Raw genomic sequence first — 14,107 nt, forward strand, 5'->3', positions numbered from 1 at the left:
AATTTCTGGTTTATACTCGTTTTTTTAAATTCACAAATTGCGGATCCAAAGTTTCATGAACGAGTTTTTACATTTATACGAAGTACAAGAATTACCTATAGTTCTGCTTCTAGATAAGTACTTTAACCGTATACACGCCGAAAAACGGCAACATACAACTTACTGTAGTAAATCAGTTTCTAAAAATACACTCCATGCTTGCCGCACGCATGCTTCGAAACTACATCCACACGATGCAGTTCGCCAAGGCAATCGGATGATGCGGATAAAACTGTTATATTTCTGAAGTTATCGCGTTGATTCAGAAATTTCTTTAAGCATAAATGTATAGAACTATTCTTAATTACAGCTAGTAACGCATATTGTTAGAAAAACTTGGTAGAACAAGTTTGGGTTAGTTGGATCAATTCGTAGTGGACATAATGCCGTATAAACAGGGAGATGTTATCATGCGCAACAAACCTTGGGTTTACGTCTTGGACGAAAAACATGCCTCATCGTACTGTCACTACTGTTTCAGGAGGTAAATTCAATCGATTTTTAATTGACTTATTTTACTCGTAATTGTCCTCTAACATTACCGGCAATTTCGCCCGGTATGCGCCAGCTGTTTTGCAGCAAAATACGCATGTAAACCCAGCACCCTTTCATTGCGGCAACGCATACTTTTGAGTATGCAGTAGTAAGTGTTTCCAAACGATTCATACATAAAACGTACGTATATGCATTTTTTAAAGAAGCATCTCAAAAAGCTCTTTCAAAGTTCAAATTCATGATTGATGCATCTGCAGTACTACAAAATTAACAGCCTTAGATCGCATTCAACACCATATCAAAGCATCTAGCGACTATATTTGTGTGTGATTTAATTGCCCTGAATTCAGCATGCAGACTTTCATATCAAAGCTAAAATGTTATACACAGTTATTAATTTTGTTCGGCTATGTGCAGACCGATCGAAGGTGAAAGCACGCCACTAAAACGTTGCACTCAATGCCAATTTGCACAGTTTTGCGACCAAAAATGCGCAAAAGCTGCGTGGAAGGATCACAAGACGGAATGTAAGAGGTTGTTATTAGGCCGGAAGCAAGGCGCCGAAGTTCCTGAAGCCAATATCCGATTATTAGCCCGGATTATTAGCAAGGTGTCTCGTGGAGAGCGCTCTGATCCTCCGGATGCTTGTTGGCCATCGTGTGATCGAACTTACGATTCCCTGTGCACACATGCGGATAAGGTGAGACAGTAGAAATTATAATTGCTGCAGTTATAATAGCCTTGAGTTATGTTTTTATGTAAAAAAATCTTCGCAATTGCAGATTCAGTCATCGATTCTGCAAATAACTGCCTTTACAATGACGATAGAAAAACTTGTGGCATTCCTTGGTCAAGAAAACATGCCAGATGACAAGGAGACAATAAAAGACGCGTATAGTAAACTGATTGTCAACGCCATGACCTTATACGACGGAGCGCGACCCTACGGCATTGGTGCAGCGCTCCCACTGGGTGCCACACGCTTTGACCATGCATGCAAACCAAACGCTGATTACATGATTTGTACGACGAATGGATGTGAAATTGTTATACGGGCCCTGGAAGATATAGCGTCCATCGAGGATGTCCGAATCTGCTATTGTAACTGTATGGACATGACCCGGCAACGGCAAACATTACTACAAGTGAATCACGTTAAATTTGTGCATTTAAATTTAACGTACGAGTACTTTCTTTATACACTAATCAATTTAATGTTTTTGGTTTCAGGAACACTATTATTTTCTCTGCCAATGTGAATACTGTTTAGACGAACACCGCGACAATATGATGCGAAGTGTGCGCTGCCCACAAGCTTTCTGTGACGGAGCAATTCCTATGACGGAAATCTTCACACCGAAACCTTGCACAAAGTGTGGACATCTGATACCGAAAAACGACCCTTTTGTTAAAAAGTCTATAGATCTGATGTCAAAGGTCAAAGATTCCGTTGATGCATACACTGCTCTTTTTGAAGATACAGGAAACAGCACGGCAGACCAACGCCAGCTAAGCAGTGCTCGCAATGACCTTTCATTATTGTACACCACAGCCAAGAAGACTCTTTTCCCGTTAAATATTTTCTACGTTAAGCTCATTGTGCATCTGACGGATCAAGAAACTGAACAGGGATGGAAACTTTATCTCGAAGAAACCAATGCCTATCGGTACTACCATGGTTTTTCGTCCTTTCTGGGTATCCGCCTTGTTCTTCAGGGCGGCTATCAAGTGGGAGCAAGGAAATTTGAAGAAGCAAAGAAATCTCTGGAGGAAGCCGAGCGGATATTGACCGTTACGCACGGAATCGATCACCCGGTTTTTAAGGATATGTTGACTGTTAGAAGGGTAACCATTCCGAAATTACAAAAATTGCAAGCTCTAGCTTTGAAGAATGGTTTTTAATTGACTGGGGTTGTGTCTGTTTTGCAGTGCGCAGACTTGCAAGATATCGTATGGAATGTTGCCCGCTTTATTTCCCCTCGGAAAACCAAAAGCCCTTCTTTCCCATCCTTCCTCCCCAAATTTCTTGTTTAATTCGCACCCTTAAATACCTTCGATATTTTAATTTCCCACCTTACCCTTTAAAAAGTTTTCATGCACAGACTGCATGTAAGCAGTCCCCAATAAATTGTAAAATTTCGATGTATCATAGTTGCTACACCATAGCTCATAAATATGACATATGCATACGGCATACATTACACTTCTCTGTGAATGACCTTTAATTTTGTTCTCGGTCTAAAAAATGGCATGAGGAAATGGTTGTTTAAAGAGTTTACAGCATGCCAACCCTCGACAGTTCTGCAAGTTAAGATGATCAGATTTACCTAATGCGACCGAAATATGAAGTTGCAGCTGTTGAATTGCGTCGAGCTGGTACGCATTCCCACTTGAGTTCCCAGGCACCTGCATGCTCAATGCAACCGTGGTATTTTTCTTAGTAGAAAAAGTAACCTTGTCCAAGGTAGGATACTGAAATTAAGTCCCGAGTACATTGTTAAAATCGGCTTTAATTTATATACAATCATGGGAGCAATCAGCCCTTTTGACACTGGGTACATTTTGCACTACAGCCAAATGTAGTTGCAGCTGTTCTGCACATTAGTATTTGGAATTAAATAATTATGGAATGCGCAAAATTATGTCTGTTTGATTTCTGAACGTTTGTGGATAAAGATGCAGACAATTTATGCTAATCATAATAACTTCCCAAACTCTCAGTCTATTTATGGGAAAAGTTATGCATAATTATAAGTCATATACGCATTAATATTTAATATATTGAACATACATTTTACATACGTTTGAATAATTCTGAAAACAAAACATTTGACGTGTTACAGTAACGCTCAAGCATGATGATAAAGTATGTTTAATATCAATCCAGGTACAGACGTTGGCAAATATGAAACGCCGATTACAAAGAACGTACACGCCGATTACTATTATGCTTTTGCATGCAAATGTTGGAGTAGCGTGCAGCGTCCAGTTTTGCAGCAGGATTCCGGGAAGTGTTTTGCATGCCCAACAAGCGGCATATCCGTCCAATCACGAAATTGTTTGCAGATCTCTTAATGATAGCGTAAAAGTCATTAGTGTAAGTAGCTAAATATAAGGACCATAATGCAGAAAACGGAAAAGCGAATTCCAAAATCTGCATGCATGCAAAATGCACAGCGCGTCAAGGGGATTGGCAAGGGGCTATTAGTGCGGGCAGTGCACTATCATTATACAAGGGATCGTCCAGTTAATTAGATAACCGGCATTTCACTAAAAAGTAAAAATAAAGTGAACAGCAAAATTACGTTACCCTTTGGAAAGATTAACCTATCTAGATCTGCAGGAATTCGGAGTGTCAGTGGCAGTTACTGGCCGGCATAATAGTAATGATTAAGCTGGTTACCGTTGGTACCGGCCGGGCTAGTAATTACGTTTCCAAGTGTTGCAAGGATGATATGCGCAGTATACGTAGACTTCCAAGTGCGACAGATTTTTATATAAGTACTGTATGTAAATATTTTTATATAACTACGTTACGTATATAACTGTAGAAAGGTGTTAATTGGACAAAGCATATGAAAATAAAGCATACAAAGCATATGAACAAAGCATTGTACAAAGCATAGAAAGCAGAATTGTACGAAGCATATAGATCATCTTCCACTACGAATAATTCTCATTCCAGTACGTACGTACTCTAGAGCATGCCATGATCATTTCCAAAAACGAAGTGGCTGGCGCAGTTCTTTGTTCGTAAAAATAAATGCGAATGTGTCTAGAACAGGATGGCTGAAAAGCAGCAAATGGCCAACGGTGAAAAAATACCGATTTGGTGCCTGCAATCAAAACCAATGCATTCGGTTAAGCACCTTTAGCTAACCGGAAAGTGCTGTCTTAACCAGAAAATCGCGATCGTCATCCGCTCTCACTAAGCGTTCGCAAAAGAATTTTTAATCATATGACATACATGGTTATAATTAAAATAACTAATCAATATAGCGAAGTAGTTTTATGTTGCAAAGAATATAATAAAGAGGAGTGCTGTAACTTACCATTAAGTTGTAGAACCACAGGACACAGTAGGTAGCATAGGGCAGTAAGCACACAATAAAATTGACCATCACCACCAACATTACGAACAGAACTCGCTGCTCGCGTTCTGTGTTTTGCCGAACCAATGTGCCGCCGGCAGTTTTTTCTGTAGAGTAATCTCCGGGTTTGCGCGAAGTGGCCCCTGACACGATGCCAGGATGCGGTGGTGTCCTTGACCCTTTCCTCTTATTACGTGAATCCGCAGCTTCTTTGAGCTCTGGTTCATTGTTATCTGCATAGTATTAAGGCATACATAATCTACATTTTCATAGGCATACATAATCTAAGATATGGTTTTGCAGTACTTATTTAACTATGAGAAAACACTACGCGGATGAAGAACTAATTTAGCTTAGCTACCGTAATGAGACGTGACTTGGCTAGTTGGATTCGTTGTTGTTGCCACTGTAAACACTTTGGATCGCTTTCTGAAGATACGGACAAGAGCGATGTAGAAAATAGTGCCATAGATGCACAACGCCAGCACGGATGGTATGAGAAATCCCATTGTGATCGTAGCTGTCCAGTACTGGAAATTGGGAGTAATTGCAATGTCGCACACGGTCGCTGCGTACGATTGTGTGATTCGATCGTGAATTACGGTGGGGAAAACTGAAGCATATCAGGTTTGCATGTAAATTAGAAATCAGAAACTGTATCAATATATAATAGTCTGTGTTATTCATAAGCAAAGCGTGGGTAGCTGCCCAATATTTACGTTACATATGACATATAAATATTTACTTAGGCTTTAGTTCTGTTTTTGATTCAACATACTTCGGACGTTTGTTCGAAAGCAACAAAACAATTATATACAGTTAGCAGAACCACAGTACACTTAATTATTGCTTGTACTGCATAGATTATGCGTGATTCGTGGGGCGTTCTAGAAAATGTTATCAGAAAAAATGCTACCGCTTTTTAGAGGCTTAGCATATATTATGGTAACATCACTAATACTGTGTACCGTCAAAACAATATTACCGGTGTACCGTCAATAGTGTTAATTGGTAATGATAAAAACAGTTAATAGTACTATTGTTAAGACATTCAGATGCAAACGAGACGCAGATTTACCTGTAAAGCAACAATATATCCAAGACAAGCCCAGTGTAACAACCATGTTTCCAAAAGTGCGTTTTGCCCGATAATGGTGCGGCCATTGCATCGCCCACAGCCTGCATGTGAATCCACGAAACAACATTATGCAGAGTCTTATACAGACGTTTTTAATTTTTAATACTACAAATATTTCTACATATACTATGTAGAGAGTATTTTGTCTAATTTTGTGCACGAGTGATCGTACAGGTGATTAATTGTGAATCAAGTGGTTTATCTATGTTTGTTTCCGTTTCTTTAGCAAACGCGTAAAGCATTTTAGAAAAATGTGATGTATAATTCGATATCGCTGCGTATTAGTAAATTTTACTTTTAGGGTAACTCACCGGTCTGCAGCTATTAGAACGACTGTTGCTAACATTTCATACACGCATACATTGTGCACAATGTTAAACGTGATGCAAAGACCCACGCCGAAAGGCCAGTATCCCTCTAGCGTGAACCTACAGCAAGCGACAAAACCCGGCACAATTATTATGTCCTTCGGTTAACGCACTGATTCTATAACAGTTACTGATGGTGAGTTAGGTCTATCCCAAATAGTATCTGCACTATGCCGGTAATATGAAACAAGGCACTTGTGCGAATATGTAAAGGTCACTTACATTGCAATGTAGAAAGGTATAATAAAGATTCCAAAAATGAAATAGATAATAGAGAGATGCCCAACAAATAAGTAGAAATGTATTTTAAAGAAACCCTTCCTCAACAAAGCAAGGAAAAGATAAACGCTTCCGCAGGTGGCTAAAACACTGAGAAGAATGAAATAAATAAAACGAAATCGCCGAAATGGTGGCGCCCCAAACTCATCTTCCTCGACGGCGGTTGTGTTGTTGCCGGCACCTGCCGTGTATGGAACGTCGGTTGAACCCTTTTCGTACATGTTAGCTAAATTTCCTTACGGTCCAAAACTTCTATACAAATTATTGCTTCATGATGCATCAAATATTGGTCTTATATATATACCGCTCGAGATTCGGGATCACATGTCGATGTAATTTGATTAACAAAGATTTAGAATCCAGTACGTGTAGGCATGATGCTATCCGATGACTACTCTATGTTAAATAAATGGGCAAACGCGGCAGGAGACTGCTGATCACTGTCTCCTCCCCAAATGCGCGTTCCCCACTGACGTCACAGGAAACCACACGCTTTAATGCAATTGTCCGCACGTGCAGGTGCTCGATGCGGTAAATACCCGATAACACCAGCGCCAATATTTGTCAGTTTCATGCTTAGCAATAATCTCCGGCTTCCGGCAGACCAATTCGGCAGATGGTCATTACCGTTCAGTGATCATGACTTTCAAATAATGGTTTTGAAATATTTTATTTTAATTTTTTTTGAAAAATGCTTCCAGTGATCTGAAGCTGTTGAAATTTTAAATGTAGCATTAGTTTGTGTAATATGACTGAGGATCATAACATTTTTGATTTTTCGTATACGTAACTGAATGTCGTTTCACATGACAATCTCAGAACGACACAACGACACCCGGATTACACATTCGTAAAAGATTTATCTGGTTCCTTATATAGTTATCGGACCGTTATCCTATTTTACTAGTTTTCGCAGCCTAGAAGCAACCAGGCAACGCAACAACTGATTTTTAAAACATCAGACCAAGTAAGAAAAGACGATCACAATCAGCATCACAGAAACTCATCATTCAAAAGCTATTAAACCAATTTATCACGTTAAGCTAGGGTGGCATAAACTCCACGTTTAGCGAACCGGTGCAAAGCGGATGCTCCATTGCTCCGTAAACTGGCCACTCTAAAAAAACCATGCCTTTGTTGAAACTGCGTTTCTCAGCGCAAAGGCAAGAAAACAAGCAAGAGATAACACAAAAAAGCAATCAAAAATCTCCGTATTTGGTGGGGAAATTTCACTTACAGAGATTCGTAACGAATCCGTTCTTCAACCGAAACCGATGGTTGCCGTTCTTTCATTGCCTGCAGGATGTCTGCTTTTGCAACCTTTACTATTATTTTCGATGGAGATGCATTTGCGCTGATCATGTTGTTATCTGAAGTGTTATCACGGGATACTTCGGACATCCGATCAGGATTACTCCCAGGGCCCATTACCGATTCCGGAGACAAGTCGTGGTAAACACGCTTCTCAATGGCATACAGCTGAGCATCGGTGATCACAGATTTCAAGTCTGCACCGGTAAAACCATCGGTCTGATCGGCCAGTTCGCTCAGATCCACGTCATCATTCAAAAGCACTTTTCGAGCCAGAATCCCCAAGATCTCCAACCGTTCGCCGCGGGTGGGGCACGGACAGTACAAGCATTTATCAATTCTTCCGGGTCGCAGAATCTGCCAGTGGAAAGACCATTTTGACTGTTTACAATGGTAATGAGAAATTAACCCTCCCTGACACGAAATCAAATTTTCAAATAAAAATTGATCAATTGGCTACCTTTGAGCACAGTATAGTGCTCAGAGGAGCAATTGCTGCTTAAGCATGCTGTGAAGTTTCTAGACGGCATCGCGCGGCAGCCATAACAAATACAATACAAAATTAATCGTATTACCGCAGGATCAATCAGTTCCGGTCGGCTAGTTGCTGCTATAATAAACACTCCATCCAGACTCTCTATCCCATCCATTTCTGTTAATAACTGATTTACCACGCGATCCGTGACGCCCGTCGAATCATGACCACGCCGCGGAGCGATCGCATCGAATTCGTCAAATAGTATTAAACAGGGTTTGGCAGACCGTGCACGCTCAAAAACATCCCGTACCTGGAAAATTTAATTAACCTGAAAGACCTTCAACATCTACGTCCAAATCTCAGAAGCAACGAACGACCGTCACTCTTTTCCGTACCTTCGATTCACTCGCGCCTATGTACTTGGACAGCAGCTCCGGCCCTCGGACATATATCATGCCTATCCCCATTTCTTTTGCAGTGACACCCGCAACAAACGTCTTTCCTGTTCCCGGAAGACCGTGAAGTAAGATACCACGCGGTAAGCGCAGCGGACATTTGGCATACAATGTGGGGTATTTTACAGGGTGAATGAAAATTTCTTTTAATGTCTCCTTCACAGACTGTAGGCCCCCTACATCCTCCCATCCGGCCGATAAGTCCAATTGACGCGATGTTGTTACCTTCTGCATGGATGCAGGAATCGTGGATTCTAGTGCAGAGTCAATGATTTCAAGCGGAACGCTAAGACGCCCATCTGAAAAGTAAAATTTCCAGATATTTCCACAGAAACTGCTGTATAACTACCTCACCTTTCGATTTAATATCGGACAAAATACTGCCGTTTCGGATTTTCTTCATGAATACCCGAAAATCCCTCATTATAAACCCTTCAGTTTTATCAGAAATTTTGGCGAAATCCACACCCCCGTCGCAAAGATCATCTTCATCTTCGAACAACATCTCAAGCATGACCTTGCGTTGTTCCCCATGTAATGTCGGCACATCGACAAATCGGTGAAACACAGAACTAGATCCCCGCTTAACCAGCAACTCATTCACTCCTTCACGAGATGTCGAGGTACCGAAAAACAGTACCCGATCGCGCCGCTGCCGCAGCAAATTCAGCATATCCACCAAAATATGCGCAACGCGGTACGCGTACTCGACTTCAGTGTCATTGTCGTTGGTAATGTTGGCCGCCAAATATTCAATGTCATCGAAAAGCAGTACCGATGGCTGTTTATGGACTGCTTCTTCAAAAAGTGTTTCCAATACTTTCCGTAGCGTATCTGGGCGTTTCCCTATAGGCATAAAAAGCTTGAACACAGGTTAGGTAAATGTAAAACTAGCCGCTCAAAGTATTAAAATAAAAGCAGTACCGCGAATTAGTTTGCATTGTATGGTTTCCACATGGACAAAATACGGAGCAGCTGTCAGTTTTTCCGCGATATCCATTATGATCGTGGTTTTCCCCGTTCCGATACCACCAAGAAGTAGTAAACCGGAAAACACGAAATAATGCGGAGGATGGAAGTGTGTAGAAAAATTCGTTAAGGACAATGCCAAGTCGGCATAACCGATAATATGCTGACAAAGTTTTGGAAATACAGCCGCTGCCAAAGAAATACTATATTTGCGGAATGAATTGGTGAAAACATCTTCCACAGAATACGCTGCCTCTTCGGCTGCTTTGAGAGAGTTTTCAGAAAACGTCACCAGGATGACGGAGAACCGCAACAAGCTGAGACGCTGTATCAACGGTCTAGATAATCCGATATGTTTCCGTTTGATGACCGCTTCGTTATTGTCGTCACAAATTAACCTTATCGAGATTTCAAAGGACGGCGCCGGTTTTTCTTTTTGTGCATCAGACTGGCTTGAGGGGTGTGGAACCGCAATAACGCGCAGTGAGCCGTTGACAATACGATCACAATGCAATCCAATATCATGATCAAAGGCACAAGAATAGGCCAGCGCTACGTTTTCCATTTCTTCATTAGGTTCCGCAATGCGATCCAGCGGAAAAATTTCCTGTACCCGGAGAAGAGCGGAATATTCCTTGTTAGCCTCAATTTTCTCCTCTTTCCTACTGGCAAAAACATGTATAGGCCCAGCCAAATGGCTTGCGGTCTCGTTTCCAGGAAAATGAGTTTGGAAAGAAACTCGTATTCAAAAAAATGCTCTTAACGATTACACAATGTCAGCTGTTACACATGCATTAGGTACACTAAATTTTCTGGTCCTTCGAAAATTTACATGTTTCTGCACAAACAGTTGCCATAAATTGAACACAACAAGTTTTGGCAAGCCTCGTAAATACCGTTCAGAAAATAATGGAATCTCCAAATTTTTCCGAAATATTTCTGATGACTGATCCGTCGTCTCTGTTTGGTCGCGTTGAATCACCGCTGCCGGAGACACGGGACTGGCCCGTTTGATAAACAAATCCCAAATCATGGATGTCAAAGGAAAAGACGCCTGTTCCGGGCGGAGTGCCGAAAAAGGACGAGGCGGAGTGGAATTGTTGATGAAAGGGCTAACGGTACCGTTCGCACTGTTATGCGGAAGGATCTCAACAACGGTTTCCGGCATTAAAATTGTAAAAGGCATTTCGGGTTCCATTTTCACCACGCAAAAAACGTGAGATTTGGTAGATGAATTGGGCAGCCAGATGGGAAATTTGATGCCCAATGACACCACTCTGATAACATCCAACAGATGCTGTTCAATGAATTCTCCATGCTTTGACTGCAAAACACCGGAAATGGCTTTCAATAAATACATACATGAACATACATGAACATGTACATACATGACATGTAAGTACATACATACAGATAGATACATAAACTATGTTAACAGTAAAACAATTAGCGCAAAAATTTACATCGTTTTATTCATCGAAAATTTAATTTTTCGAGCCAGTGCAAAGACGCGCACTAAAATGCTCACAATGCTGTCAATTTTTTACATTAAAAAAATCAGCACCAAAATTATCATATTTTTTATACTGCGAAATTTAAATTTTCGAGAGAGGGGTGCAGTAAAATGTTTACAATTTCCGTCCATGAAGACGCGTCATCCAGCGTCAAAACAATTCGCACACATGCCGCATTCGCACCCGCAACAAACTCCGCGTAAACCTGGAATAAAAACACAACTGCTCAGAATCGTCTATTCTGCAACAGATCGAACGCAGCGGCTCTAACTCTTCGCGCAACGTTGATTACACACGGGCTCGTTGGCCAACCTCGTCACCGTTCCGCAGTCCATGCAGTCCAGCAAAACTCCCATCTATTTCCACCAAATGTTCTCCACTGCCAAAGGAGAACGACGAGTTGCCAGACCATCCTAGGAATACTTCGTTGGCACTGTTCACGAGGGAACTGACTCGCAGTACAACAATATCTCCGGACTGCAAGAAAAAAATACTGCAGCGTTTCTCGTTTACGAAGATTTGCGGAGGTTCGGAAGGGTTGTTCCATCTCAACAGTTCACGCATGTTGTGTGACAAACGAATACAAACTGTCTCACCAGAGTTCGCTGTGTATTGGCCATCCATCCAGCTGGGAGATTGACAAAGCAGTTCCTCTGGGTGATGTGGTGAATTTTTCCAGAAATAATCGCCATACTGCACGATCTTCATGAATATGAGTACGATTGCATCATAGCCGAAATAGCGGTAATAAAAGATGAGTCAGGCCAGTGTTTGGCATTTTGTACAGTGCCTTATCTAGTTATTGTGCCTTTAAAATACGAGATGGAAAAAATTATTCTCCTGCTTATTCCTTTGAATCGTATCAAAAAAAGATTTAGTGGAGTGCAGCTCCGGATCATAAACAAAAAAGAAATTTATCAGAAAAATCAAAACGAAAAGCACAAAAGTTTTAGTGAGTTTTGACGTTCAAAGGTACAACTAGGCGGCCCCCAAGGCGGTTGTGCCACTTTACAAGACTCGTAAGTCGGAAAATCGTAAACTTATTAAAAGGCTGACTTTACCTTGTTTTTGTTTTTATTTCTTAAAATTTTGTGCTTGTTGCTTGCAGCTTTGCAGTTTGAAGTAGTTTTAGGTGAACCTTTGCTTTTTACTGTTGAGTCTCTGTAAGTAAGAACTTGCAGCCGCTTTCCAGATTTGCATATGCAACAGGGATTTGAAATGAAATATCTTTTTTCCAGCAATGGAGAGTGGCGAAGTGGAGCACCTTTTGGTTGTTCCCTTGCACAATCATCCCGAATTCGTTGAACCTTGCGCACTCCTTCTGAATGACGAATGGAAGAAAAGTCTTCAAACTAGGTGCGTTTAATTTCCGATCGCGCGCTGCCTTGTATTACCCCGAACTCTACATTGCTGTCCAGAATCAGACTGTTTCATTGCAGAATTGAGATGCTTGAAAAAAGTTCGGACAATTTACCGCTATCGATAATACTGGTGGAGAAAGCGAGTGACGGGACGCTTGTTCGTGTGGTGGGCCATGCCAGATTGTTGTCCGTACCCGGCAGACCGGAAGGATGCTTCCTCGAAGCAGGCAAGTGCGATCACCACTGACCACACGGTTTTCCTCCGGTCATCAATATTTCATTTTCGAGCTGTGCAGCTTTCTCCGTTTTTTTTAAAGTAATAAATTCGGCTAATAGCTAATTTAGCTTTACTAGTGAACAGCACGCGCTATACGCGTACCTGTTATTTTTTGCCGAACGAGGATTTTAAAATGTTATCCTTTTTCAGTTGTTATCGATAAAGCTTGTCGTGGCAAAGGATATGGGCGTCTGCTAATGGAAGGAGCGGAAAATCACGCGAGAAGGTATGGAGGCTGACAATGAGGATTTGATACTTATTTCGACTAAGATAATGAGATTTTATACGTTGGACATGAGACTGCAACAATTTGTTTCCACACTTACTTTACGGATGAGTGTGGTGTGGTGGCTTGTACTGTGTACTCGTTGCAAGCTGTTGCTTTAGTGTGAAATTGTGGATTTTGTGGTTCAGTAGTCAAGTAACCATATTGTGTTGTTTAATGCTTGGACGAAAATATTTTTTTGATATTTGTTAAATTGCAGGAAAGGCTTTTCCGAGATGTATTTGTCTGCCCAGGACGCACGAACTTTTTATGAGGTAGCTGTTTCGGGATTTCTTTTTGTTTTAAACCTCTTACGCATTGTTGTAAACTGTAATAAATTTCAACGTAACGCTTTCAGAAATTAGGATATGAATACTGCTCTCCCGTTGCTACTGTGGCCACTGCGGGATTATTTGCGAGCTGGTATAACAGTTCACTGGTAAGACCGATATTACAACTGCGTATGGTTTATCGTTGATTCGTTGACTTTGGATTGTTTGGTTGTTGCAGATGGAAAAGCTCCTGTCCGGAATTGCCACGGCCAATCAGAACATTGTTTCCCTTTTGGGGGATAACGGAGATAATGTAAATCATGCACTCGTGGAGTCTGTACCGGAGCCGCCGCTGAATGGACCACCACCGCCCCCTCCGCCACCCGGTCCGCCACCTCGGACAGCCGCGCAAAATACGAAAGGAACCGTACATTACATGCGAAAGCATCTGTAACGACCCTTTACCTGTAACGACCCTTTAAGACCATCTGTGGACTGTGATTGTGGCGAAATGCTCGTGCATGTTGAGTCACCGCTCTCAAATAACGTAAGTCAAAATGTACGACCCTACATTCAAAGCATGCCTGTACATGCCTGCCTAATGCGCCTCTAATGCATGCCCGGTAGTTTTAAAATTTTTATGTATAGTGGTGAATTAAAAATTTTATTATGGCAACCCTTAAATCACGTTTGTTTAACGACATTTCGAGTACGTAGTAACGGAGCGGCAGATACAACAATTGCATGACTGCATTTTAATTAGCATACGATACCTCCGCCTACCATTTACCAGAT

General features: G+C 41.3%; 4 protein-coding genes across 6 annotated transcripts; 2 read left to right on the forward strand and 2 right to left on the reverse strand.

The window, feature by feature from the left end:
• The first annotated feature begins 256 nt into the window (after positions 1-256).
• LOC129586808 (histone-lysine N-methyltransferase set-18-like) lies at positions 257-3,101 on the forward strand. Its single transcript, XM_055480250.1, has 5 exons — positions 257-523; positions 952-1,234; positions 1,317-1,679; positions 1,765-2,379; positions 2,464-3,101. Exons 1-5 carry the CDS (start codon positions 423-425, stop codon positions 2,566-2,568), a joined length of 1,467 nt encoding a protein of 488 aa, XP_055336225.1. The 5' UTR covers positions 257-422; the 3' UTR covers positions 2,569-3,101.
• Positions 3,102-3,399: 298 nt separating this feature from the next.
• Positions 3,400-7,189, reverse strand: LOC129586698 (alpha-2Da adrenergic receptor-like). 2 transcript variants are annotated; one of them, XM_055480045.1, is made up of 7 exons: positions 6,354-7,189; positions 6,075-6,191; positions 5,704-5,804; positions 4,987-5,238; positions 4,587-4,858; positions 4,231-4,370; positions 3,400-3,804 (listed from the first exon to the last, which is right to left on the reverse strand). In XM_055480045.1, exons 1-6 carry the CDS (start codon positions 6,629-6,631, stop codon positions 4,248-4,250), a joined length of 1,143 nt encoding a protein of 380 aa, XP_055336020.1. In that variant the 5' UTR covers positions 6,632-7,189; the 3' UTR covers positions 3,400-3,804; positions 4,231-4,247. The 2 variants fall into 2 exon arrangements, with proteins under 2 accessions (XP_055336020.1, XP_055336021.1); XM_055480046.1 differs by having other exon boundaries at positions 4,227-4,370.
• Positions 7,190-7,297: 108 nt separating this feature from the next.
• On the reverse strand, positions 7,298-12,054 carry LOC129586697 (peroxisomal ATPase PEX1-like). 2 transcript variants are annotated; one of them, XM_055480043.1, is made up of 10 exons: positions 11,734-12,054; positions 11,450-11,614; positions 11,256-11,342; positions 10,520-10,947; positions 9,579-10,285; positions 9,009-9,500; positions 8,595-8,953; positions 8,297-8,509; positions 7,648-8,078; positions 7,298-7,527 (listed from the first exon to the last, which is right to left on the reverse strand). In XM_055480043.1, the coding sequence occupies exons 1-10, from the start codon at positions 11,827-11,829 to the stop codon at positions 7,449-7,451; spliced, it is 3,057 nt and encodes a 1,018-aa protein (XP_055336018.1). In that variant the 5' UTR covers positions 11,830-12,054; the 3' UTR covers positions 7,298-7,448. The 2 variants fall into 2 exon arrangements, with proteins under 2 accessions (XP_055336018.1, XP_055336019.1); XM_055480044.1 differs by lacking the exon at positions 11,734-12,054 and having other exon boundaries at positions 11,409-11,523.
• A 323-nt stretch (positions 12,055-12,377) lies between these two features.
• Positions 12,378-13,766, forward strand: LOC129586838 (N-alpha-acetyltransferase 80-like). Its single transcript, XM_055480303.1, has 6 exons — positions 12,378-12,493; positions 12,577-12,725; positions 12,926-13,001; positions 13,261-13,315; positions 13,399-13,479; positions 13,551-13,766. Exons 1-6 carry the CDS (start codon positions 12,378-12,380, stop codon positions 13,764-13,766), a joined length of 693 nt encoding a protein of 230 aa, XP_055336278.1.
• Positions 13,767-14,107: the final 341 nt, after the last annotated feature.

The sequence above is a fragment of the Paramacrobiotus metropolitanus genome, unplaced genomic scaffold (genome assembly GCF_019649055.1).
Source record: "Paramacrobiotus metropolitanus isolate TYO unplaced genomic scaffold, Prichtersi_v1.0 Parri_scaffold0000022, whole genome shotgun sequence".
Classification (NCBI taxonomy): domain Eukaryota; kingdom Metazoa; phylum Tardigrada; class Eutardigrada; order Parachela; family Macrobiotidae; genus Paramacrobiotus; species Paramacrobiotus metropolitanus.

Excerpts from the sequence above, each read along its gene's own strand:
- LOC129586808 (XM_055480250.1), top strand. The coding sequence starts at position 423 with ATGCCGTATAAACAGGGAGATGTTATCATGCGCAACAAACCTTGGGTT. Across the intron at positions 1,235-1,316 it reads TGTGCACACATGCGGATAAG|ATTCAGTCATCGATTCTGCA; the intron begins GTGAGACAGTAG and ends TCGCAATTGCAG. Across the intron at positions 2,380-2,463 it reads ATATGTTGACTGTTAGAAGG|TGCGCAGACTTGCAAGATAT; the intron begins GTAACCATTCCG and ends TCTGTTTTGCAG.
- LOC129586698 (XM_055480045.1), bottom strand. The coding sequence starts at position 6,631 with ATGTACGAAAAGGGTTCAACCGACGTTCCATACACGGCAGGTGCCGGC. Across the intron at positions 5,239-5,703 it reads GATATATTGTTGCTTTACAG|TTTTCCCCACCGTAATTCAC; the intron begins GTAAATCTGCGT and ends GATATGCTTCAG. Across the intron at positions 4,859-4,986 it reads CCAAGTCACGTCTCATTACG|ATAACAATGAACCAGAGCTC; the intron begins GTAGCTAAGCTA and ends AATACTATGCAG.
- LOC129586697 (XM_055480043.1), bottom strand. The coding sequence starts at position 11,829 with ATGGCGATTATTTCTGGAAAAATTCACCACATCACCCAGAGGAACTGC. Across the intron at positions 11,615-11,733 it reads CCAATACACAGCGAACTCTG|TCCGGAGATATTGTTGTACT; the intron begins GTGAGACAGTTT and ends TTTTTCTTGCAG. Across the intron at positions 11,343-11,449 it reads GACTGCGGAACGGTGACGAG|GTTTACGCGGAGTTTGTTGC; the intron begins GTTGGCCAACGA and ends TTTTTATTCCAG.
- LOC129586838 (XM_055480303.1), top strand. The coding sequence starts at position 12,378 with ATGGAGAGTGGCGAAGTGGAGCACCTTTTGGTTGTTCCCTTGCACAAT. Across the intron at positions 13,316-13,398 it reads ACGCACGAACTTTTTATGAG|AAATTAGGATATGAATACTG; the intron begins GTAGCTGTTTCG and ends TAACGCTTTCAG. Across the intron at positions 13,480-13,550 it reads GCTGGTATAACAGTTCACTG|ATGGAAAAGCTCCTGTCCGG; the intron begins GTAAGACCGATA and ends TGGTTGTTGCAG.